Here is a 26,362-nt window from a genome sequence, read left to right as displayed (position 1 = left end):
TGCTCTAATATCTTTATTTCATTGTTGTTTCATCAGAGCTTAACAATTACATCATGTTATTGCATTTCACACCATGCAATCATCATTACCTTCCCAGTGAGGATTACCCACAGCTAATGACTGGCCTTTGGCTCGCATCATCGCAGTAGCGCTGTTCCACAAATTAAAAAAACATGTTTACCACATCCAGCCTTTTACCTTATTAATCTTTAGCTAAAAAAGATTTCAATTAATCGCTCGTCTCCTGCTCGTTTTACACATTTCTTCTTATTTTATCAGCCTGCTACAGATTCTAGTTCTCTAGTTACAGAAAGACTCCATTTCCCAGTATGCACCTGCCCTCAACCCCTTCAAATTAGGGCTGCACGATATTGGAAAAAAATAAAATAAATTACATTACAAATGTCCTTTATTCAGCGATATACATGGCGATATTAAACAATGCAGGGTCCATGACATCACAAGCCCCGCCCCCACCCGCACGCTCTCTGTCTCGCGTCCGGACCAATTAAAAGCTGAGTTAGAGCCGAGCTCAACTGAACATTTAAATGGCTTTTTAAAAGGTAAATAAGAGTTTTAATACGTTTTTCTGGGATTAAAAGCGTGAATTCAGCTGTAACTGGAAATATCTGCACTGTAAAACTGTGCTGGACTGAGGTGGTGCACAGCTTTTTTTTAACACGTGCTCACGTTTACGAGCACGTGCCCAACCATGTGGATGATGGAGGCCACGCGTGCGGTTACCACGTGTTTACTCCTCGTGCTTCTCAGGCAGCAGCAGGCTGTCACTCACACAGGCACAGAGACAGCGCTGTGTATCTACATCTTGTAGATACATTAAAACATGACGTGTTTGATTTAATTGCCTTAAGTGACATTGCACGCCCGCATGCCGCATTCTGACTCACCATGCTTCTAATCATTGCTCACACCTAGACTCTTGAGTATATATAGCCCCTGTTTTCCCTCATTCTTTGCCCCGATATTAAATTAATTTAATTAGCTCTTCTAAGTCAAGTTTCGTTTGTTTGCTAACAACCATTTTTGCTTCTCCGTTTATCCTTTTTGCATAGCTCTTACTTGTTTGTTTTTTTTCATTGCAACCTATTTTTGTATTTTGCCTTGCCCTTTTTGCTCGGTTAAAGGCTTCTCATGTATGACCTCTTTGCGTGCTCACTCTGGTATGTTGTTTGTTTATGCTGCCATTCGATTTTTGACCCTGCCTGTCCCAATATTTAATAGTGTTAAATATAAAATATAAATATATGAGTGTTTGGCTCCCGTGACACATGTAAATTTACATTGTAAATTTATTATGGAAACTATATTAAAGCTACACAGGAACGTGTTAAAATATCTATCACTTTTGATCCCACAACACCAGGATGGTAAAGACTAGCACACGCCTCCTCCGATACATGTGAAGTCAGACTCCGCCTCTTTTTGAGCTGCTGCTGATGCTGTAGCATTGCCGAGTAGCATCACAGCGCTAACACTCGGAGGAAAGCGCAGCGACTTGGTTCTGATACATCAGCTCACAGACGCAGCCTTGTGCTGATCCACATCACCCTAGGAGTGATGAGGGGAAAGAGAGAGTGCCATATACTGTACCTATCCAGAGAGAGCAAGGACAATTGTGCTCTCTCGGGGCTCCGGCAGCTGATGGCAAGCTGCATGACCGGGACTCGATGCAGCGAGTATTCTCCTAATCATAGTAGCAGCACCTTTTTCATTATATATTACTATATACTATTGTTGCTTTAATATAGTTTTTAAAAAGAGATACTGTAAATCCAAGTGGATTAGTTGGATATTGTATTATTGTGAATTTAAGCTGCACAGATAGTAATAGAAAATAATAAAAACATCATCATTATAATCATCATATGCCTGGGAACGGCTTCATAATACAGGTAAATAATCTCTGCCCATTACACCTAACGTCCGGCCTAAATTACCCAGAACCCCCGGCAGCGAGACGTCCGGAAGATAGCCGACGCTTACAATCAGACCATACGCTTCAATCTTCAACGCTGAGCGCCTCGCAAACAGCCGTGCTCCTGCTGTAATTACATCTGTTGTCAGAGCGGTGTGGGTGTTATACATAAAACTGTCACATTAAGAAATTAAAGTGCAGCAAAGCATTCAGTCACTGAATCTGAAGCATTAATACAAACCGCGTTACGCCAGACGCCAAAGAGTCAAACAGACGCTGCATTTAGCCAAAGAAAAAATAGCTGTAGAGCAACTCAGTTCCTCTTTCAGGTGTTATAACACAGTAATTATATCAGACAGACACATGCCCTGATCTCTTTTACTCCAGAAGACATACGGCTGCTCAAAAATATCATCATTTAAAATGTAAAAGGAAGCAGAATTGTTATATTTTACTGGAACTGATCATGTTTTACTCAAAATTTTACCAAGCGCCTGTTTTTGTTTTTTTTTTTACTTATTTTTGAATGTATAGACTTTAAATATATTCACACCTAAGATATATTTTTCAAAAATGTTTTTTAGTATCTACATGTATCCTAGAGGTGTGATTATTGATTATCAAGAAAAATAAAATAAATCCACCTGATTTATGGAGCTGTTTCTCCATGTATTTTATCAAAGTAATAATTAATAATCCATGTAATGAACTATATATCATCAATATTCGTATGCTTTCAACTCATAAACACTCTAGTCTAAAGATTTTTGAAAAGATATCTTAGGTGTGAATATATTTAAAGTCTATACATTCGAAAATAAGTTAAAAAAAAAAAAAGCAGGCACTTGGTAAAAATTTTGACCAAAACATGATCAATTTTAAATGTTTAAATGATGAAAACAAGCAAACAATGTAAGATTTCATTAGGAAAAAATCAATTAACTCACAATAAAATTATATGCAAACAGGCTAAAATGTAGAGCAATAAACAAAGAAATAAATATGTAGAATAATAAAATATAAACACAGTTTAAAACAAAAAGGGCTTTAATAACCACAATTATAAAAATATAAATTATGGAACTAAAATAAATAATAATAATAATAATAATAATAATAGTAGATAGACTAAAAAAGTACATAGATACCTAAGATAAGATAGATAGATAGATAGATAGATAAATTAAATAAATTAAATAAAAATCTAAAAGGCCAAAAGTAAAGGCAGTAACAAAACAAATAAAAGGATGAAATAAATAAAATAAATAAAATAAAAGGGCTAAATGGTAAAACATAAAATTAGATAAATAAAAAGACAAAATAATTAAAATAAATAACAAGATAAAACAGGTACAGTCTGTCTGAAGGTGGTTAGATATTAAAAGTTTAAAATGATTTAGTGACACCAGTGAGCTTCAGAGTGAGTTTCAGAGTTTTAGAGTTTCCTGTAGTGAATTTCAGCTCACTGGTTCTGCTCTCTTTGTAGCTAAAAGCAGATTTTTTTCCCCAGTTTAGTAAAAAACTCTCAGTATCTGACAGGTGATCCTGATCACTACAGCGGGTCTGATAATAAATTACTGGTGTTTATAGAGATCATGGATGAGATATAAGATGGCATATGGCCGGAGAGCGAGTTATAATTATACAGGTGTTGGAGATTGAAACTGAAACACCTGGTTTTAGAGCACAATAATTGATTGTGGTGACGGACAGTTCTGGTGGAAACAGGAGAGTTGAGGTGCAGATTGAATTCTGCGTGATTTGATCAGCCGTGGTTTTATGTTTTTTGGATACAATCCGGGTTAGCACCCGAACATCCCTTTCAGACAGCTTCCTCTTACAGCGTCCACAGTTAATCCTGTTGGATGTGGTTGGTTCTTCTTGGTGGTATGCTGACATTACCCTGGATACCGTGGCTCTTGATGCATCACAAAGACTTGCTGTCTTGGTCACAGATGCTCCAGCAAGACGTGCACCAACAATTTGTCCTCTTTTGAACTCTGGTATGTCTCCCATAATGTTGTGTGTATTGTCTACAATATTTAGAGCAGAACTGTGCTTTTACCCTGCTAATTGAACCTTCACACTCTGCTCTTACTGGTGCAATGTGCAATTAATGAAGATTGAACACCAGGCTGCTCCAATTTAGACATGAAACCTAAAATCCCACACTAAAATGATGACAGGTGTTTCAGTTTCATTGTTCAACCCCTGTATATAAGCCGGTGTTATAAGTTCTTATAATTACAGACAGGCTGGCTGTGAATCAGGCGCTGAAGTTCTGACCTGGGTTTTCGTTCTGCTGAGAGTCGTGTCAAGTTGGCTGTACTTTGCAGAGACTCTGCTGTCAAGTACACTCATTTTACAGGAGCTTCTTCTTTCTGATCCTGAAGATGTTATGAAGTGTATACGGCATCCTGTGGGCCTTCATAAGGATCTCTCAGCTGGAGGACGGTATGGATAGTGTGGGCTGGAGCCGGTCGAGAGAAATCTCCACAGTTATAAAATATAGAAGAAAAAAGAGCAAAGACAGAAAAGTCTGAAAATCAAAGTAATGTTGCTTTCAAAACTACTTTTTTTATCTTCAGACTTTTTTTTCCCATTTTTTGCAATTTATCTGGCCAATTGTTCCACTTATTCAGATGCTGCTTAGCTGTTTAGTTGAAAAATATATAAAAAATATATAAAAAATAAAAAGAAGAAAATAAATAAAATTAAAATGTATAAATGTATAAACAAATAAAAGGATGAAATCAATAAAATAGATAAAATAAAAGGGTTAAATGGTAAAACATAAAATAAATAAATACTTAGCTGTATATCCCCCTGTAACACAAGAAGTTTAATACTAGCACACGCCTCCTCCAACACATGTGAAGTCAGACTCCGCCTCTTTTTAAACCTTTTCGCCGAGTAGCATCACAGCGCTAACGCTCGGAGGAAAGCGCAGCGACTCGGTTCTGATACAGCAGCTCACAGATGCAGCCATGTGCTGATCCACATCACCCTAGGAGTGATGAGGAAGGAAAGAGAAGAGCGGCATCTACTGTACTGTACCCACCCAGAGAGAGCAAGGAAAGACCAACTATGCTCTCTCAGGACTCCGGCAGCTGATGGCAAGCTGCATAATCGGGATTCAAACCAGTTGAAAGTTGAAGCAGGCTGTCTTCACCCATTCAACAATTGAAGAAGAAAAAGTTCCAGGGCCCTAGTTTAGCGATCTAAAGGCAACCCATCAACCGTGCACTGTGCAGCTTGATTTAGGGTGTGTCAGTGTGTCTTTGCTATTATAACGATGGGAAAAGTACGCCTTGCATGTCTCAAAACGTGCAAAAGGCATGTACTAATTCTCTTAATTAATCATGGGTGTTGTTAATTGTGGGTGTAACATGAAATAAACCAATCAGAGTGTCTCTTGCTCATCATTCCCTTTAAAGTCAGAGTCAGGTGAGCTCTGACTTTGGCGGATTGCTATTTTAACGGTGCAGCTACCTGAGCATGTCTAATGCTTCTCAGCAGAGGAAACTGAGCTGCTTAATCATTCGGCTTATTGTTGATGTAAAAGATTTTGCACTTTACTTCTGTTTATGTTGTATTCAGTCAGTGGTGCACCTGTGTTTTACATTGCTGAGATAGCAATACACCAGACATTTGTTTTTGTATGTTTATTAGTTGCCAAATATTCTTTAAATTCAGTTGTATACAATGTAGCAAACACATGAAAGCTAAAATCTCTGTTCAGACAGAACTTTCCAAGCCGTAAACAGCGGCGTACCTCTGCCTGCTTTAATAAATAAAACATAAAAAAAATATAAAAACAAACATTTGAATTCACCAGACATCATCTCTTTTGCACAAAACCCACATACTGCCTTCAACCACTCAACTCCAATACGAAGCGTGCTGTAAATACGCCTGCAGCTCGAGCTGGCCTACAGATACGTCCGTTTCTCTCTCTCTTTCTCTCTCTCGTTTTTCTTTTTCCTTCATTTCTCATTCCTTCGAGCCTCGAAACCAAACAATGAGGGGTTTTCAGTCTACCTTAGACCATCTGTAGCTCATGAATATTCATTGAGGAATGACCTCTTCAGGGTTTGGAAAATGTCTCGGCCTTTTCTCGGGTGAGTCCGACACCCTGAGGAAGCTCGGCGCGTTGGTAATCCTTTAAGTGCTGCTGCGCTTTCCTTCACTCGGCCTCGTCTTTCTTTCGCCTTTGGCACTGGAGCTGGGTCTCTCTCTCTCTTTTTCTCTCTAACTCTTTCTTTTTCTCTCTCTCTCTGTCTCTACTTTCCTTCTGTACACTCGTCTACACACAGCCTCCTCCTCCCTCTCTCTCTTTCTTTTTCTCTCTCTCTTTCTTTTTCTCTCTCTTTCTCTACGTATATACAGTATATCTCTCTCTCTACTTCTTTTCTGTACACTCGTCTACACACAGCCTCCCGCCCCTCCCTCCCTCTCTCTCTCTCTCTCTCTCTCTCTTCCCTCTCGCTTCTTTCAAATCATTGATTTTTCAGAAGTTCTATAAAATATTTACGATGTGTGGGCAGGCCTCTTTCTCTGGGAATTTGGAGAGGGAAAATCATTTTGAAGGCAAGTGGTAAAAGGGAAAAGAGAGAGAGAGAGCGAGAGCGAGCAAGAGAGAGAGAGAGAGAAAGAGGAGAGAGAAGGAAGGGCGAAAAAAGAAAAAAGAAAAGGCGAGATAAGAGCCATTGGAAGCCTTTCTAGACTCGTGTTTGGAATATCAATGCCCAAACTTGGAAACTACTCCCGAATATAAATAAATAAACAGGTACACTGATAAAGATCGTTATCCAGGGCTCTGGTATCACCGCGCTCTCTCCTTAAAGCCTCACATCCAATCAGTGACAAGCTGATTCCCAGCGTCTCCGGGCTTTGAAGGCCGGGACTCTGCTACCTCTCCAATTCCAGCCCTCGTGTATCTGAAGTGTTCTCCGCTGATGATACAGTGCCGTAGCCCCGCCGCTCGGCGCGGGAATACAATGCTTTAATTACGGACTCGGAGCTCCTGCTCTGTGAATCACCAGCGTTCTCCTTCTGTAGCACAAAGTAAACAGACAACAAGGTCAAGAGATAAAGGCGCGGGGCTGTGGTGTGTTATTTACCCACAGTCTGACACAGCTTTGCAGATCGCTGCTCCTGGAGTGATCCTACTTGATCATTCCCTCTCGCTCTATCTCTCACGCCTGCCTCTGATCAACTGTATCTGACACAGTTCCCTCAGGCTATCTGGAGATCAGGGCTGGACAATGTTATAGCATGATACGATACGATACAATACAATTTTAAAAAATACAATGCCATAAGAAAAAAACAATATCATATGATACCATACGATGCAATGCAATAAGAAACAATACCATTCGATATGATAAGAAACAATACCATACGATATGATAAGAAACAATACCATTCGATATGATAAGAAACAATACCATACGATATGATAAGAAACAATACCATTCGATATGATAAGAAACAATACCATACGATATGATAAGAAACAATACCATTCAATATGATAAGAAACAATACCATTCGATATGATAAGAAACAATACCATACGATATGATAAGAAACAATACCATTCGATATGATAAGAAACAATACCATACGATATGATAAGAAACAATACCATTCAATATGATAAGAAACAAAACCATTCAATATGATAAGAAACAATACCATTCGATATGATAAGAAACAATACCATTCGATATGATAAGAAACAATACCATACGATATGATAAGAAACAATACCATTCGATATGATAAGAAACAATACCATTCGATATGATAAGAAACAATACCATTCGATATGATAAGAAACAATACCATTCGATATGATAAGAAACAATACCATTCGATATGATAAGAAACAATACCATTCGATATGATAAGAAACAATACCATACGATATGATAAGAAACAATACCATTCGATATGATAAGAAACAATACCATTCGATATGATAAGAAACAATACCATTCGATATGATAAGAAACAATACCATACGATATGATAAGAAACAATACCATTCGATATGATAAGAAACAATACCATTCGATATGATAAGAAACAATACCATTCGATATGATAAGAAACAATACCATTCGATATGATAAGAAACAATACCATTCGATATGATAAGAAACAATACCATACAATATGATAAGAAACAATACCATTCGATATGATAAGAAACAATACCATTCGATATGATAAGAAACAATACCATTCGATATGATAAGAAACAATACCATACGATATGATAAGAAACAATACCATTCGATATGATAAGAAACAATACCATTCGATATGATAAGAAACAATACCATTCGATATGATAAGAAACAATACCATACGATATGATAAGAAACAATACCATTCGATATGATAAGAAACAATACCATACGATATGATAAGAAACTATACTATTCGATATGATAAGAAACGATACCATTCGATATGATAAGAAACAATACCATACGATATGATAAGAAACAATACCATTCGATATGATAAGAAACGATACCATTCAATATGATAAGAAACGATACCATTCGATATGATAAGAAACAATACCATACGATATGATAAGAAACAATACCATACGATATGATAAGAAACAATACCATACGATATGATAAGAAACGATACCATTCGATATGATAAGAAACAATACCATTCGATATGATAAGAAACGATACCATTCAATTTGATAAGAAACGATACCATTCGATATGATAAGAAACGATACCATACGATATGATAAGAAACAATACCATTCGATATGATAAGAAACGATACCATACGATATGATAAGAAACAATACCATTCGATATGATAAGAAACGATACCATTCAATTTGATAAGAAACGATACCATTCGATATGATAAGAAACGATACCATACGATATGATAAGAAACAATACCATTCGATATGATAAGAAACGATACCATTCGATATGATAAGAAACAATACCATACGATATGATAAGAAACAATACCATTCGATATGATAAGAAACGATACCATTCGATATGATAAGAAACAATACCATTCGATATGATAAGAAACAATACCATTCGATATGATAAGAAACAATACCATACGATATGATAAGAAACAATACCATTCAATATGATAAGAAACAATACCATACGATATGATAAGAAACAATACCATTCGATATGATAAGAAACGATACCATTCGATATGATAAGAAACAATACCATTCAATATGATAAGAAACGATACCATTCGATATGATAAGAAACAATACCATACGATATGATAAGAAACAATACCATTCAATATGATAAGAAACTATACTATTCAATATGATAAGAAACAAAACCATTCAATATGATAAGAAACGATACTATTCTATATGATAAGAAACAATACCATACGATATGATAAGAAACAATACCATTCGATATGATAAGAAACAATACCATACGATATGATAAGAAACTATACTATTCGATATGATAAGAAACGATACCATTCAATTTGATAAGAAACGATACCATTCTATATGATAAGAAACAATACCATACGATATGATAAGAAACTATACTATTCGATATGATAAGAAACGATACCATTCTATATGATAAGAAACTATACTATTCGATATGATAAGAAACAATACCATTCAATATGATAAGAAACAATACCATTCGATATGATAAGAAACTATACTATTCGATATGATAAGAAACGATACCATTCGATATGATAAGAAACTATACTATTCGATATGATAAGAAACGATACCATTCAATTTGATAAGAAACAATACCATACGATATGATAAGAAACTATACTATTCGATATGATAAGAAACGATACCATTCTATATGATAAGAAACTATACTATTCGATATGATAAGAAACAATACCATTCAATATGATAAGAAACAATACCATTCGATATGATAAGAAACTATACTATTCGATATGATAAGAAACGATACCATTCAATTTGATAAGAAACAATACCATTCAATATGATAAGAAACAAAACCATTCAATATGATAAGAAACAATACCATACGATATGATAAGAAACGATACTATTCAATATGATAAGAAACAATACCATACGATATGATAAGAAATGATACTATTCAATATGATAAGAAACGATACTATTCAATATGATAAGAAACAAAACCATTCAATATGATAAGAAACAATACCATACGATATGATAAGAAACAATACCATACGATATGATAAGAAACGATACTATTCAATATGATAAGAAACGATACTATTCAATATGATAAGAAACGATACTATTCAATTTGATAAGAAACGATACCATTCGATATGATAAGAAACAATACCATTCAATATGATAAGAAACGATACTATTCAATTTGATAAGAAACGATACCATTCAATATGATAAGAAACGATACTATTCAATTTGATAAGAAACAATACCATTCAATATGATAAGAAACGATACTATTCAATTTGATAAGAAACGATACCATTCTATATGATAAGAAACGATACTATTCAATTTGATAAGAAACAATACCATTCTATATGATAAGAAACGATACCATTCTATATGATAAGAAACAATACCATACGATATGATAAGAAACGATACTATTCGATATGATATGAAAATCAGCACTGGAATTAGAGTATATATAAGATAATTATATTAGGGAAAAATCATGAACACATATTCGAATATTCCTACAGAATGACTGAATCTGATTCGGCTGATACCTGCTGATGCATTTTCTTGTCCTTTATTCTCTAAAGCCATCTTCTTCATTCCTCTGTTCACTACAGGTGGGAGGGACCATGTACAACACTGGCCGTCACGTCTCTCTGCGATTGGATAAGGAACACTTGGTGAACATCTCCGGCGGACCAATGACGTACAGCCACCGTCTGGAGGAGATCCGGTTACACTTCGGCAGTGAGGACGGTCAGGGATCTGAGCATCTGCTGAACGGCCAGGCTTTCTCCGGAGAGGTGAGCTCATCTAATACTCCCACAACCTCCTCAACTTTACTCTGATCTGTTCAGACCATCAGCAGAGTAAATCAGAGTAAAGTAGAGTAAAGAAAATAAAAAGCAGAGTAAAGCAGAGTAAAGCTGTTATATAGAATACACTAAACGAGTCTAAACATCTCAGACCACATAAAAAAAAAGATTTTATTTCCATTCAAACTAGTTTATAAATGTTGAAAAAAAAATGTAAAACAAAGAAAAAGCGAAAGCACATGAAATAAGGAAGATTGAATACATGTTTACACACTTTTATTATGTAAAAATAGTGAATTTGATGTTGTTTATGCCTTAAATGTTACTATTACTATGGACAGCTGATCTATTCATCCTCCAATCAGATGTTCACCCAATATATTGGGTGATTTGTTGTGCTTTTAGTGTTAACACGTTATTTTTTTTTCTGCTGTATTTCACTCTTTTTGCAGAGCCCTGTGACATATTAGTGGTATTTATTGGTATTTATTAGTATTTATTGGTATTTTGCTGCATTAAGTACTTAGGGGTATTTTGAATCATTTTTGGCACTTGGTTGGATGCTGCTGTATTTAGTGGTATTTTGAGGTCTTTAGTGGAAATAAGCAGTATGTAGTGGTATTTCATGGTATTTCTTACATATTTATTTTATTTGACATTTAAATATCCATTAATCAAGTTTCAGTGATAAAAAGGATCACATTTGATTAATCGATTACTGGATAGCCATAGTAAATTTTGTTGTTAATTGACAAAACATTCACAAAATCACATAAAAGTACAAGGCCTCAGTATAGATTTCTAATTACTGAGTAGTGAGTTGTGAGTTATGAAGTGTGCGTTCTGAGTAGTGAGTTGTAAGGTCTGAGTTGTTAATTCTGGGTTTGTTAATTCTGAATTGTGATTTTTTGAGTTGTGAGTTGTGAGTAGTAATATGTGAATAGTAAGTTGTGAGTAGTGATTTCTGAGTAGTGATTTCTGAGTAGTGCAATGTGAGTTCTGAGTTGTGAGTTCTGAGTAGTGAGTTGTGATAAGAGTTCAGTGATAAGAAGGAAAAGATTTGATTAATCGATCGTGCTTAATTACAGCAAATTGTGCGATTAATTAGTTGATTTTTTGACAGCCTTAATAGTTTGTGTTGTTAACTGACAAAACATTCACAAAATCACATTAAAAGTACAAGGCCTCAGCGTAAGAGTGAGTTGTAAGAAGTGAGTTGTGATTTCTCAGTTCCGAGTTCTGGATTGTGATTTTTAGAGTTGTGAGTTTTGAGTAGTGAGTTGTAATTTTTTGAGTAGTGAGTTGTGAGTGCTAATTTTTAGAGTAGTGAGTTGTGAATTTTAGAGTAGTGAGTCGTGAGTTGTAAAAGTGAGTAGTGAGTTCTGAGTAGTGAGTTCTGATTTCTCAGTTCCAAGTTCTGACTTGTGATTTTTTGAATTGTAAAAGTGAGTTGTGATTTTTAGAGTTGTGAGTTTTGATTAGTGAGTAGTGATTTTTAGAGTTGTGAGTTTTGAGTTGTGATTTTTAGAGTTTTGAGTTTTGAGTAGTGAGTAGTGACTTTTTAGAGTTGTGAGTTTTGAGTTGTGATTTTTAGAGTTGTGAGTTTTGAGTAGTGATTTTTAGAGTTGTGATTTTTAAAGTTGTGAGTTTTGAGTAGTGAGTAGTGATTTTTAGAGTTGTGAGTTGTAAGTAGTGATCTTTAGAGTAGTGAGTAGTTATTTTTAGAGTTGTGAGTTTTGAGTTTAAAGTAGTGAGTAGTGAGTTGTGATTTTTAGAGTTGTGAGTTTTGAGTAGTGATTTTTAGAGTTGTGAGTTTTGAGTTGTGATTTTTAGAGTTGTGATTTTTAAAGTTGTGAGTTTTGAGTAGTGAGTAGTGATTTTTAGAGTTGTGAGTTGTAAGTAGTGATCTTTAGAGTAGTGAGTAGTTATTTTTAGAGTTGTGAGTTTTGAGTTTAAAGTAGTGAGTTTTGAGTAGTGATTTTTAGAGTTGTCAGTTTTGAGTTGTGATTTTTAGAGTAGTGAGTTTAGAGTAGTGAGTTTAGAGTAGTGAGTAGTGAGTTTAGAGTAGTGAGTAGTTATTTTTAGAGTTGTGAGTTTTGAGTTTAAAGTAGTGAGTTTTGAGTAGTGATTTTTAGAGTTGTCAGTTTTGAGTTGTGATTTTTAGAGTAGTGAGTTTAGAGTAGTGAGTTTAGAGTAGTGAGTAGTGAGTTTAGAGTAGTGAGTAGTGAGTTTAGAGTAGTAAGTAGTAAGTTTAGAGTAGTGAGTTTAGAGTTGTGAGTTTAGAGTAGTGAGTAGTGAGTTTAGAGTAGTGAGTTTAGAGTAGTGAGTAGTGAGTTTAGAGTAGTGAGTAGTGAGTTTAGAGTAGTGAGTTTAGAGTAGTGAGTTTAGAGTAGTGAGTAGTGAGTTTAGAGTAGTGAGTAGTGAGTTTAGAGTAGTGAGTTTAGAGTAGTGAGTTTAGAGTAGTGAGTAGTGAGTTTAGAGTAGTGAGTAGTGAGTTTAGAGTAGTGAGTAAGCACAATAGCAGGCAGTAGGGAGGGCGTTTCTGGAGATGTTTATGTTGCAGGATGTTGCATCAGGTTTAAATAACAGAAACTGTAGATTCTTCTTCTGCAGAACACTGTAGAGCAGCAGTGTGAGATATTTATTGGTCATTTCTTCTCTGTGTTTCTCCTCCTCCTCCTGCTCTGTCTCTGCTGCTGGAATGATCTTTGTTAATGGGTTAGTTTGTTCAGATCCGGACCACAGCGCTCTTTCAGGAAGCCGCAGTCGAGGCTAAAGCATCTCAATTAAGCTGAGAGTGTAATTTTAGAAAGCCTCCATCATTTGATAAAGTCAGCAGAGCAGCAGCAGAGCAGCAGTCAGCACCGGCCGGGCGTTTCTCTTAGGGAGTAATAACACCACGATTACAGCGCCAACAAAATAAGCGTGAGCCTGACAGGCAAATCCGCCGTAATTAATGATTATAATTTCACTGTGGAGGAGAGGCTGTATATAAATAATAATAATAAAACCGAGAGGAGACTGTCTATCAGTCCAGAGCGAGCTGTGACCCGCCACCGACTCCCGCCGTCTTCTGTTTACTCTTCATTACTGAGCCATTATCACTATTCTCACGACTCCAGAGCATCTCTCTCCTCACTACTGTCACACTTCTGAACACGCTAACACCGGCCCTCAGCTGCTTTAATGCTGCTGTAAAGTTAAAAAAATAAATAAATAAATAAATCCCATTATCTCTAAGAGGGCAGCTCATCTTCCATGAAAAAAACATGAACAAAAAAAAAGTATTTTTTATTTCTGTATTATTCAATCAATCAATCAATCAACCTTTATTTTAAGGTATTTTAATCTAAGGTGTATTAAGGCTGTATGTCATGTTCTCGTCCTGTCTCGTCCATGGTTTCCTGTTTTTTTGTTTGTTTGTAGCTCCGCCCCCTTGTTACCCGGTCTCATTTTGAGCCAAGCAAGGTGTACTTATCCTGTCGTTACAATAGCAAAGACACACTGACACGCCCTAAATCAAGCTGCACTCTGCTTATTAAACAAGCTTTACAAACTAATTTGAAACATACAGTTAAGTGTATTCACGCTGTCCGTCTCATTATTCCACAAATCCCTACTAGACATACAGATATACACAGATATACACTCTCTTAAGAGCTGCTGGCCTCCGGTTCTGCTTTAACGCTGCAGTAAAGTAATGTAAATATGATCAATATCTTTCCAACAGCAGCTGCTTAGCATTCAGAATCAGCCAGGCTTTTAAGCTTTATTTAATATCTGCCTATTCCGCTCCGATTCCACTCTTCCTCCTCCCTCCTCCTCCTCCTCTTCCTCCTCTTCTTTACCTTTGTTCCCTGATATCAGCAGATTGCGTTTGAGTCCTGTTTGCTTGCGTTAGGAGGGCTGTGTAAATGCACTCTAACACCTCGGGGTTAATTTACTCTTCCCGCTCTCTGATCCAGGCCTGAGCTCACCAGCCGAAAATGAAACACCACTGATGAAATGAGCAATAAAACATCGGAGGTGGTACTGAGAAACCAGATTCACAGATCTCTCAGCTTTTATCTCCGCCGAAAAAAATATAGCACGCCTGTAGAAATCTGTAGAGAAATATAAGCAAAAAAAAAAAACTACCGTGGAAGGAATATATACACTTTAAGATTAATTGTATTAATCAAATTAATGTTTTATTTAAAAGAAATGTCAAATATACAGTTCCAGTGTTACATTCTTGCCCTGTTCTCTGTTTGTCTCTATGTCTTATGTGCTTTCTGTGTTGGTGTCTCCGCCCTGGTCCCGTTTTCCTCCATGTGACCGCACCTGTACTTAATCTGTAGCTCCGCCCCCTCGTTACCTGTTCCCCAGGTGTCTTACATTTCTGTATCCCTCTATGTATATTTAAACCCCAGCGTTTCCTATTTTCCTGGTCAGTTATTTTACGTGTTAGCGTCAGTCAAGTTTCGTGTTTCCTTCGTTTCGTTTTGCTTCAGGTTGTTCCTTTTAAGTTTGTTTAAGTTCCTTGTTTGTTTGTTTTTTTTTCTGTATTGGTTTTATTAAATTATCTCACATTTGCGTCTCGTCCTTCTTCTCCTGCTGCCCCAGCGTGACATCCAGTCAAAAGTTTGGTGTTATATTTCTCTTTATAACTTTATTTAATGTACTTTCTACATTGTATTTGAATATTAAAGACATTAATAAAATTAAGACATACTTATTTAAGGGAATTATGTAAAAAACAATAAGAAAAAAAAGTAGGATCATTGGAATTACATCACACACAAAGGAAGCTCTGTTTATATAAAATATATATTAATAAACTATTACAGATTATATTGATGTAAAAATCTCACATCTCTTTTTCCTCTGTGTTTTTCTCCTGGAGCTTTTACAGAACCAGTCAAAAGTTTGGACACAGCTTCTCATTCAGTGTTTTTATACTTTATTTCTGTATTTAATGTATTTTCTACATTGTATATTAATATTAAAGACATAAAAAAAACAATTAAGGGACTTAAGTAGTGAACAGTAGCAAACATTTTTCCTCCACATTAATCTCCTGATCTAAACCTGATGAACTGAGATTAAGGTGATTTGAGGTGATTTAATTGGGATGAGCTGGAGCTTCACAGCAAAGTGAAGGAAAAGCAGCAGCTATTGTTCAGCACCTCCAGGAACTCCTTCCTTCAATGAAGACACTGAGATTAAAATACCAAGAGTCTGCAGAGCTGTCCTCAAAGATAAATGAGATACTTCTCATCTAATCTAAAGTAGAAAACATATTCATATACTTTTTATTTTGTGAACATTTTTGCATGTGTTCCTGTACAGCTTTAATACAACCCCTGGCAAAAAGTATGGAATCACCAGTCTTGGATGAGCACTCCTTCAGACATTTCATTCTGTAAAACAAACTCTGATCAAAAACATGATACAATAATAAGGTCATTCCAAAGTGCAACTTGTTGGCTTTCAGGAACACTCAAAGAAATGAAGAAAAAACATTGTGGAAGTCAGTGAATGTTACTTTTATTGACCAACCACAGGGAAAAAATATGGAATCACTCAATTCTGAGGAAAAAAGTATGGAATCACTCAAATTGAAGGTAGAAAATAAGGACACACCCAGTCAATTTCCTTTCCCTAAATGGACACCTGCCTCAGATTAGATCTGCTCGTTAGTCTGCAGTTAAAAACACCTGCAGTCATGACACCTTGGAGGGCTGCTGGACGAATTAGAGTGGCAAGAACCATGGCTCCAACAAGAGAAATGTCTCTTGAAACAAAAGAGAGGATTGTGAAACTTCTTGAAGAAGGTAACTCTTCACGCATGGTTGCTAAAGATGTGGGCTGTTCACAGTCAGCTGTATCCAAGATATGGACCAAATACAAACAGCATGGAATGGTTGTTAAAGCCAAGCGTACTGGTAGACCGAGAAAGACATCAAAGCGTCAAGACAAGCAACTTAAGGCCATTTGTCTTGAAAACCGAAAAAGTACAACTAAACAGATGAAGCATAAATGGGAAGAAGCTGGAGCCAATGTATGTGACCGAACCGCAAGAAATCGCCTAAAGGAAATGGGATTTCAATACAGGAAAGCTAAAAGAAAACCATCATTGACACCTAAACATAAAAGAACAAGACTGCAGTGGGCTAAGGAGAGGCAATCATGGACTGTGGATGACTGGATGAAAGTTATCTTCAGTGATGAGTCAAGAATCTGCATTGGACAAGGTGATGATGCTGGAACTTTTGTTTGGTGCCGTTCCAGTGAGATTTATGAAGAGGCCTGCCTGAAGAAAACAACCAAATTTCCACAGTCCTTGATGATATGGGGCTGCATGTCAGGCAAAGGCACTGGGGAGATGACTGTGGTTAATTCTTCTATCAATGCACAAGTTTACATTGACATTTTGGACAGTTTTCTCATCCCTTCAATTGAACAGATGTTTCGAGAAATAATTTTCCAAGATGACAATGCATCGTGCCATAGGGCAAAAACAGTGAAGGCATTCCTTGGAGAAAGACACATTCAGTTGATGTCATGGCCTGCAAATAGTCCAGATCTCAACCCAATTGAAAACCTGTGGTGGAAATTGAAAAAAATGGTCCACAAGAAGGCTCCGACCTGCAAAGCTGATCTGGCAACTGCTATCAAAGAGAGTTGGCACCAAATTGATGCAGAATACTGTTTGTCACTCAAGTCCATGCCTCAGAGACTGAAAGCCGTTATAAAAGCCAAAGGTGGTGCAACTAAATACTAGTGATGTATTTTGAATCATCTTTTGTTTATCTGTTTTTCATGATTCCATACTTTTTTCCTCAGAATTGAGTGATTCCATATTTTTTTCCCTGTGGTTGGTCAATAAAAGTAACATTCACTGACTTCCACAATGTTTTTTCTTCATTTCTTTGAGTGTTCCTGAAAGCCAACAAGTTGCACTTTGGAATGACCTTATTATTGTATCATGTTTTTGATCAGAGTTTGTTTTACAGAATGAAATGTCTGAAGGAGTGCTCATCCAAGACTGGTGATTCCATACTTTTTGCCAGGGGTTGTATAGTCATCAATATTAAATTTATAATATAAAAAATTTTGACTGCTACTGTATCAGAGAATCACTGTATTGATTTTTAATTATCAGTTTAAATATAAAGGCAGTCTGGTGTCACTCAGTGGTTATTTTAGTGTTGTGCTTAAGCCCCACCCACTAGATACACTGTGTTGTCTATGGTTAGATCTCTCTGTTCTAATTGGGTAAAAAAGTACTATTTCTTTTTATTTTTACTCACATTTTTGTTGTTTTATTCTATAAACTACAGACAACATTTCTCCCAAATTCCACATAAAAATATCGTAATTTAGAGCATTTATTTACAGAAAATGAGAAATGGCTGAAATAACAAAAAAGATGCAGAGCTTTCAGACCTCAAATAATGCAAATAAAACAAGTTCATATTCATAAAGTTTTAAGAGTTCAGAAATAATCAATATTTGGTGGAATAACCCTGATGGTTTTTAATCACAGTTTTTTTTTCATGCATCTTGGCATCATGTTCTCCTCCACCAGTCTTACACACTGCTTTTGGATAACTTTATGCTGCTTTACTCCTGGTGTAAAAATTCAAGCAGTTCAGTTTGGTGGTTTGATGGTTTGTGATCATCCATCTTCCTCTTGATTATATTCCAGAGGTTTTCAATTTGGTAAAATCAAAGAAACTCATCATTTTTAAATGCTCTCTTATATATTTTTTTTTTCAGAGCTGTATATGTTATATGTATTGAGATATAATGTTTTTACCCTATCATCCAGCAGCTTTATCAGTGCATGATTATGTAAACCAAGGTCTGTGGCTTTTATACTGTTAATATCAAGATTTATATATTTGTAATTAAAGCTATTAAAACTATACAATGGGAAAAAAGGTACGTTATATTAATATTAGCCTCACATCACACACCTACAGATCTCCTGCAGATGATCACACGCTTCCACGTCATCCCAGAGTCACACGCAACAAACGCAAAGAGCGTGGCGAGCTCTCAGTGCTTTTCCTATTTATACTCAGCACTTTGCCGTATTTAGCGAATGTGAAAATGTGATTTTAATGAGCGAATTTGCTGCAGCTTCTACGCACTGAACTGAGATGGCAGCGTGTTATTTTTGCAGCGCTGATAATTAGAACTTCATGAAAATATATTAGGGGGGAAAAATGCTGAAGCAGGAGTGTGGAGAATATTTATAAATACAAAATGTGATTTGTTTTGCTTTTAATTTGTTATTAGAAGAACATCGCTTTCTAATGTTTGAGTGTGAGATTGTTTCATTTCCATCCGCCTTATCCCTTTTTCACAAATCTGACTCTGTTTGCATTCTAAATTCAGTAGAATAGTGCACACACACACACACACATATATATATATATATATATATATATAAACTGCAAGGCAAGGGTTCTTTGAAAAGAGGCTAGAGAAGAAGCAACTTTGGTGTCCTAAAAAACCTTTAGATAGTACTAAACTTCCATCCAAAAATATTGGATCGGTGAAAAGTCAAATGAGCACTTCTGTGAAGAGTAGATTGTGATGTTTTTTACTCCTGCCCCACTGGAGGTTGTTGCTGTGGTTTTCCTTGATCTACCTGTTCGATATTTGTTACTTAGTACACCAGTGATGACTTTCTTCTTCAGAAGGTTCCAAACAGTTGTTCCAGTTATGGCCAATATTTGAGCTCTAATGGTTTTGATTGATTTTCCATCTTCTCTCAGTGTTCAGACATTTAGCACAGTTTTTTGTTTAAATAATAAACGTATCAGGATTCACACCTGGGCAACATAAAACACACCTGGGAGTCACATGATCCAGTACTTTTACTTTTTGGATGGGTTCAGACAGGATGTGTTACCTTTTGAGCTGTGCATCAGATCCAGATGTAAATAGTCGGAGATAAAAGCTGAAATATCATCACTTTTGTTTTGTTTTATATTTATCTTTTAATGCCAAACCCAAATGTTCTTAGTCTACAGCCTCACTGTTCCAATATGTTTGGAGGGGAATGTAAATGTGTTATTGGCTGACACTTATTGCTGGTTTTTGTTGGTGTAAAGTTGAATAGTATACAGTATGAAATGGCCTTAAAGCACACCTCTGCAATGAGAAGTTTTCACTAACACACACAGATTTAACCTTTTGAACTCTGTTTTGGTGTGTTTTGTCTCCGTTTTTGTTTTCAGTTCCTCTTTCAGGTCTTATAACACAGTAATTATATCAGACAGACACATGCCCTGATCTCTTTTACTCCAGAAGACATACGGCTGCTCAAATATATCATCATTTAAAATGTAAAAAGAAGCAGAATTGTTATATTCCTGGAGCTGATCATGTTTTGCTCAAAATTTTACCAAGATCCTGTTTTTTTTTTTATATTCACAACTAAGATATATTTTCAAAAATGATGTTTAGATTAGAGTGTTTATGAGTTGAAAGCATAAGAATATTGATGATTTGAGTTCATTACATGGTTTTGTAATTATTCCTTTGATAAAATACATGGAGAAACAGCATCAGGTGGATTTATTTTATTTTTCTTGATAATCAATAATCACACCTCTAGGATACATGTAGATACTAAAAACCTGACACTCAGAGCAGCCTATACCTTTCAGTATTTTAATCAGGACATACAAAGAAAACTAACTATATACAAACATTTTTACTTTTAGTTTAAATAAAAAAAAATAGTTTAGTGCAAAATAACTACTTAGTAAAAATGTGCAAGTAAAATAAAAACTATATAAAGTAGTGCGCACACCATACCTAGCTTTAGTTTGAGTAAAGCAGGTAGTTTCACACTTTTGAGTCTTTATTTACTGATATTATTTGGTTTGAAACATCATATAAATATGTTTGAAGCACTAAAGGTAAATAATATTGGTTGGGGAAGGAGATTTTTCACTTTTTTAGGTTTTTTTTTTCTCAATGGGTTTCTTGTAGATTTAGCTTTACCTCACTGGGATTTATCACAATTTAAGAAAGAGTAAGCTCCGCCCTTTCTAACCATATATGGATTATGTTTATGTGTGAAGGGATTCCTGAGTAATTAAGTTGGGAACACAAGGTGAGATTTAGGATGGAAAATCCGTCTGTAGGGATCTAAGGGTTAAGCAAATTTGTGAACAATATTAATGAAAAAAAGCTTTTTGTGTACGTAGAAAAAGCCTTAGATCTTTGAGCAAAAACATAATTGTTGCATTTTTATTTTTGTTCAGTGTATTTATTTTTGTCCAAGCAAAGAACCGTATAGTTGCCTTTGTTTCTGAGAATTCAAGCGCAGTGTGAGCAGTCTCCTCCACACAGCAGTGATTAAATCCAGGCATCAGTGTGGATCTCATAAAAGCTGTCAGTGTGTGGAGGTACTGTAGGTGAGGTGCTGTCTAATATAAACCCTGTATTTATTGTGTGTTCCTGCGTGTTTCTGCTATCCGCCGATTGATCTCAGCATTTTCAATCTGACAAGCATCCATGTAACCATCACCAGCATCTCTCAAACAAACGTATCACTTATCACCAGCAGCTGCACCGCACCACGCACCGGATCTACGGGTTCTACACACTCTATAGCAGATCTGTGAATAAAACTTTATCAGTGAATCATGCTTACTATACTCCTGCTTTTCTATATACAATATTCCCTCCACAGAGCGTTTCTGCTCTTATTGCTTTAAAGATCTCATTCTGTCATTTTTAAATTAATTTTAAAATGTCTAGTTGTGTCTCTAGTATGAATAAATGCCATGTGAGCTGTTAGCAGCAGCGCTAGCCACGGTTAGCAGCGCTTAGCGCTAGTAAATGCCATCCGACAATGCTACACTGAGGAACGCTGAGTGTTCCGGTTAGTAGCTAATGCTAATACACTCTAGTATGAATGTGAGCTGTTTTTTGTGAAAAAAAACAGAGCTCAGGTGTTTCTATTTAGCCCTGCTTTATATCACTGGAGTAGTGGTCTCTGAAGAAAGACAGAAGAAAGGCTCTTGCTTATAAATATTCATACATGCAAATATATCGCCTCTGATAGGCTGACAGCACTGCAGCAGAGGTATAGGGGTAAGAGGGTAGGGCTAAGATGTAGGGCTAAGAGGTAGGGGTAAGAGGTAGGGGTAAGAGGTAGGGGCAGGAGCCAGGGCTAAGAGGTAGGGGTAAGAAGTAGGGGTAAGAGGTAGGGGTAAGAGGTAGGGGCAGGGGTAAGAGGTAGGGCTAAGAGCTAGGGCTAAGAAGTAGGGCTAAGAGGTAGGGGTAAGAAGTAGGGCTAAGAAGTAGGGCTAAGAGGTAGGGGTAAGAGGTAGGGCAGGGGTAAGAGGTAGGGCTAAGAGGTAGGGGCAGGGGTAAGAGCTAGGGCTAAGAGGTAGGGATAAGAGGTAGGGGCTGGGGTAAGAGCTAGGGCTGAGAGGTAGGGGCAGGGGTAAGAGCTAGGGCTAAGAGGTAGGGATAAGAGGTAGGGGTAAGAGGTAGGGGCAGGGGTAAGAGCTAGGGCTAAGAGGTAGGGATAAGAGGTAGGGGTAAGAGGTAGGGGCAGGGGTAAGAGCTAGGGCTAAGAGGTAGGGATAAGAGGTAGGGGTAAGAGGTAGGGGCAGGGGTAAGAGCTAGGGCTAAGAGGTAGGGGCAGGGGTACGAGCTAGGGCTAAGAGGTAGGGGTAAGAAGTAAGGATAAGAGGTAGGGCTAAGAGGTAGGGCTAAGAGGTAGGGGCAGGGGTAAGAGGTAGGGCTAAGAGCTAGGGCTAAGAAGTAGGGCTAAGAGGTAGGGGTAAGAAGTAGGGCTAAGAAGTAGGGCTAAGAAGTAGGGCTAAGAGGTAGGGGTAAGAGGTAGGGCAGGGGTAAGAGCTAGGGCTAAGAGGTAGGGATAAGAGGTAGGGGCAGGGGTAAGAGCTAGGGCTAAGAGGTAGGGGCAGGGGTAAGAGCTAGGGCTAAGAGGTAGGGATAAGAGGTAGGGGTAAGAGGTAGGGGCAGGGGTAAGAGCTAGGGCTAAGAGGTAGGGGTAAGAGGTAGGGTTAAGAGGTAGGGGTAAGAAGTAAGGCTAAGAGGTAGGGGCAGGGGTAAGAGCTAGTGCTAAGAGGTAGGGCTAAGACGTAAGGCTAAGAGGTAGGGATAAGAGGTAGGGATAAGAGGCAGTAGTAAGAGGTAGGTGAATTGGGACGAGGCCGTATAGAGAATGAGGCTACGTGCTCCTCTGCAGACGGGCTTAATTTGAACAGCAGCCTGCCTCCTTTACTGTAATCTGATTGGACTGCCGGCTGTAGTCTTGGGCTGTCTGTTTATTTGCTTTATGAGCGCACGCTCTGATTCATCCGCTATTGGATGGCGGTTCCAGACGGCCGCTTTTCATTTGGCCTGTTAGCGCTGTCCACCCCTCTTCCTGCTATCGACTTGCTGTCTTCATATTTCGCCCGTTCTCGGGTCCAGGCCAGCTATCACACAATAAAGAGCTTGTCAGGGAGGCCCAGCAGAGGTACAAGCTGTCTCCCATCGACACCTCCTCTCCGGCTGAGTGACAGGTCCGGCAGCTCCGCCGAGCCGGCACTCCGCCGAACACCAGCCACCGATACCGTTCAGCACCTCGCTTCCTCTGTCAGCACATCTCCAGACCCCTCTGGCTCCATTGAGATGAGCGTCTGGGCTCTTAGCACATCCGTAAATGCGCGAGAGCTGGATAGCGTGGGCGAGAGAGTGATATTACTTATGTCTGGCCCACACTATAGGATTATAAAACCTTAACCGATGTGGAAACGTGAGAGATTCCACACTTAAAGACTAATACTGTCAAATTCTAATGCGTTAAAGTTTTTTGTTGTTTTTTTATACAGGGCCATACAGAACTATAAAAATAATAATTTCTCTGTACTGTTGTTTTGTTCTGTTATTTGTTTGTTATTTGTTTGTACTGAGCGGGTCAACCCGAGTAGGATGGGTTCCTCGGACTAAGTCTTGGTTCCATCCAGGGTTTCTTCCTCTTAATAGAAGGAGTTTTTCTTGCCACTGTGTCACCACAATAATTAGCATATTTGTGGTGCTGCTCATAAGAGGTATGGACCTGTTTTTCTCTGTAAAGCTGCTTTGTGACACCTTGTGTTGTAAAAAGCACAACAGAAATGAAATTATACCACAGTCTGATTGGCTGATTGTGATTGTTTTATGAGTGCCGTTATCAGCCAGTAATGCACTGTAACCAAAGCTCTCAATGTATTACTCCTCCTCATACAGCTAACCTAGCAATAATGCAGCGCTTACAAGCCAAATACAAACCAACTGCAACATGGATTGCATAGACACGGTGTAGAAACACCATGTCTCCAATAGGTGGCGCAGGCAAAGATGCGGTCCCACAAATAAATAAACCCATCTCTGTTAAGAAGAAAAAAACCTAACTGCATGATTGATTAGTTATTAAGAGTGATATTGCTAAAGCCTGGCATACACTATAGGATTTTTAAATATTAACCAATGTGGAAATGTGAGAGATTCCACACATTTTGGGGCTTATACTCTCAAAATGAATTTGAGAGCACCCTGAAAAACACATTTACCTGAAACACAAGCTTATTTGGGAATTTTTAAAACTGTAGTCTTGCTGAAAGATGAAATTCTATACAGATTTATGTTTTGTGCTGATGGAATGGGCACGCATTTATTTGCACTAATTTCTAACTGGGAGAGCACTTTCCCCAAACATGAGAGAATTTATGCTGTAATGTTGATAAAAACTGGAATTTGATACAGATTTATGTTTTTATGTTTTTTACTGATGGAATGGGCACTAATTTCTTTGCTGGTAAGCTAAGCTGCACTACACTAACTGTGTAGAAGGAATTCTGGGTAACTCCGTGTCTCAGAATGGGTTATATTATGGTGTAGAGTGGGCCAGGCGTAGGACTAGTTCGTGGTTGACCTCATGGAGTCGGGTTCAGACTCAGTCTGGGTGAAACTTAGATGAGTTTGACTCTCATAGCTTTGCCAACCACAATAATTGTATGTGTGTGTATACGAGTGTGTGTATAGGTGTGTGTGTGTGTGTGTGTATCTGGGCTGTGTGTTTGTCTGTTTCTCACCCCGGGTTCCTCGCTCCTCTCCAGAACTCATTATAGTGCTGTCGGCTCCTCTACACTCTGTATCTCCTGATCTTTCTGGCACGGTGTGGATCTGTGGCCCGGCCCTGTTTTTCCAGCTCAGGCAATTTGCTGGTGTGGGAGTTTGGGAAAAGCAAGCGCTGGCTGCTTTTCACCTTCAGGAAGAGGGGAAAAAAAATCTAATCAAATCAGCATTCGCTCGGTAATCACTTCCTCCACCCTTGATTAAGTTTATAGACGATCTGTCGCTCCTTGACGTCGCTTTTGCATATTTCATAATTACTACAAACCACAATTTTTATTGTGATTATTTACTTCTCCTTCGAAAAACGGCGAGAGAAGAGAAATTCCCAGAAATTGATCTTCTGGCTGCAACTATGAACTGATTTTTACTATGCAGATAAATATACTGTATATGTATATGTATTGGGGCTTGCTGGAGGGGGAAACTGAAACACCTGTCATCATTTTAGTGGGATTTTAGGTTTCATGGCTAAATTGGAGCAGCCTGGTGTTCAATCTTCATTAATTGCACATTGCACCAGTAAGAGCATGAAGAGAGTGAAGGTTCAATTATCAGGGTAAGAGCACAGTTCTGCTGTAAATATTACAATGCACACTATAACATTACAGGAGACATACCAGAGTTCAAAAGAGGACAAATTGTTGGTGCACGTCTTGCTGGAGCATCTGTGACCAAGACAGCAAGTCTTTGTGATGCATCAAGAGCCACGGTATCCAGGGTAATATCAGCATACCACCAAGAAGGACCAACCACATCCAACAGGATTAACTGTGGACGCTGTAAGAGGAAGCTGTCTGAAAGGGATGTTCGGGTGCTGACCCGGATTGTATCCAATAAAAAAACATAAAACCACGGCTGATCAAATCACGCAGAATTCAATGTGCACCTCAACTCTCCTGTTTCCACCAGAACTGTCCGTCACCACAATCACTTATTGTGTTCTAAAACCAGGTGTTTCAGTTTTATTCTCCAAACCCCTGTATACATAAAAGTGCATCTGAAAAAATAGAATATAGAATATAATTTAAAAAGTTACTTCAGTTAAGTTAAGTTATTTCAGTTCAAAATGTGAAACTCATATATTTTATAGATGTATCAAACACCCAGAGTGAACTATTTTAAGTATAAAAAAACCCAAACAATTAGTCTCTCAGAAAATTTGAATATTATATATAATATCAATTGGCTCTTTTGGTAGTGTGGGCAGTGTGCCAAGTCCTGCTGGAAAATGAAATCTGC

The 26,362-nt window shown here is 37.5% G+C and overlaps 1 protein-coding gene across 1 annotated transcript in view; it reads left to right on the top strand.

The window, feature by feature from the left end:
• ca10a (carbonic anhydrase Xa) overlaps nt 1-26,362 on the top strand; it is a 388,601-nt gene that overhangs the window by 322,927 nt on the left and 39,312 nt on the right. Inside the window, exon 4 of the mRNA XM_049464652.1 lies at nt 10,781-10,966. Coding sequence (XP_049320609.1) covers nt 10,781-10,966 — 186 coding nt within the window. The remainder of the gene's footprint in view (nt 1-10,780; nt 10,967-26,362) is intronic.

The sequence above is a fragment of the Astyanax mexicanus genome, chromosome 15, assembly GCF_023375975.1.
Source record: "Astyanax mexicanus isolate ESR-SI-001 chromosome 15, AstMex3_surface, whole genome shotgun sequence".
In the NCBI taxonomy this organism is placed as follows: Eukaryota; Metazoa; Chordata; class Actinopteri; order Characiformes; family Acestrorhamphidae; genus Astyanax; species Astyanax mexicanus.
The sequence above is the reverse complement of the archived record's forward strand: the minus strand, read 5'-3'. Positions and strand labels throughout refer to the sequence as shown.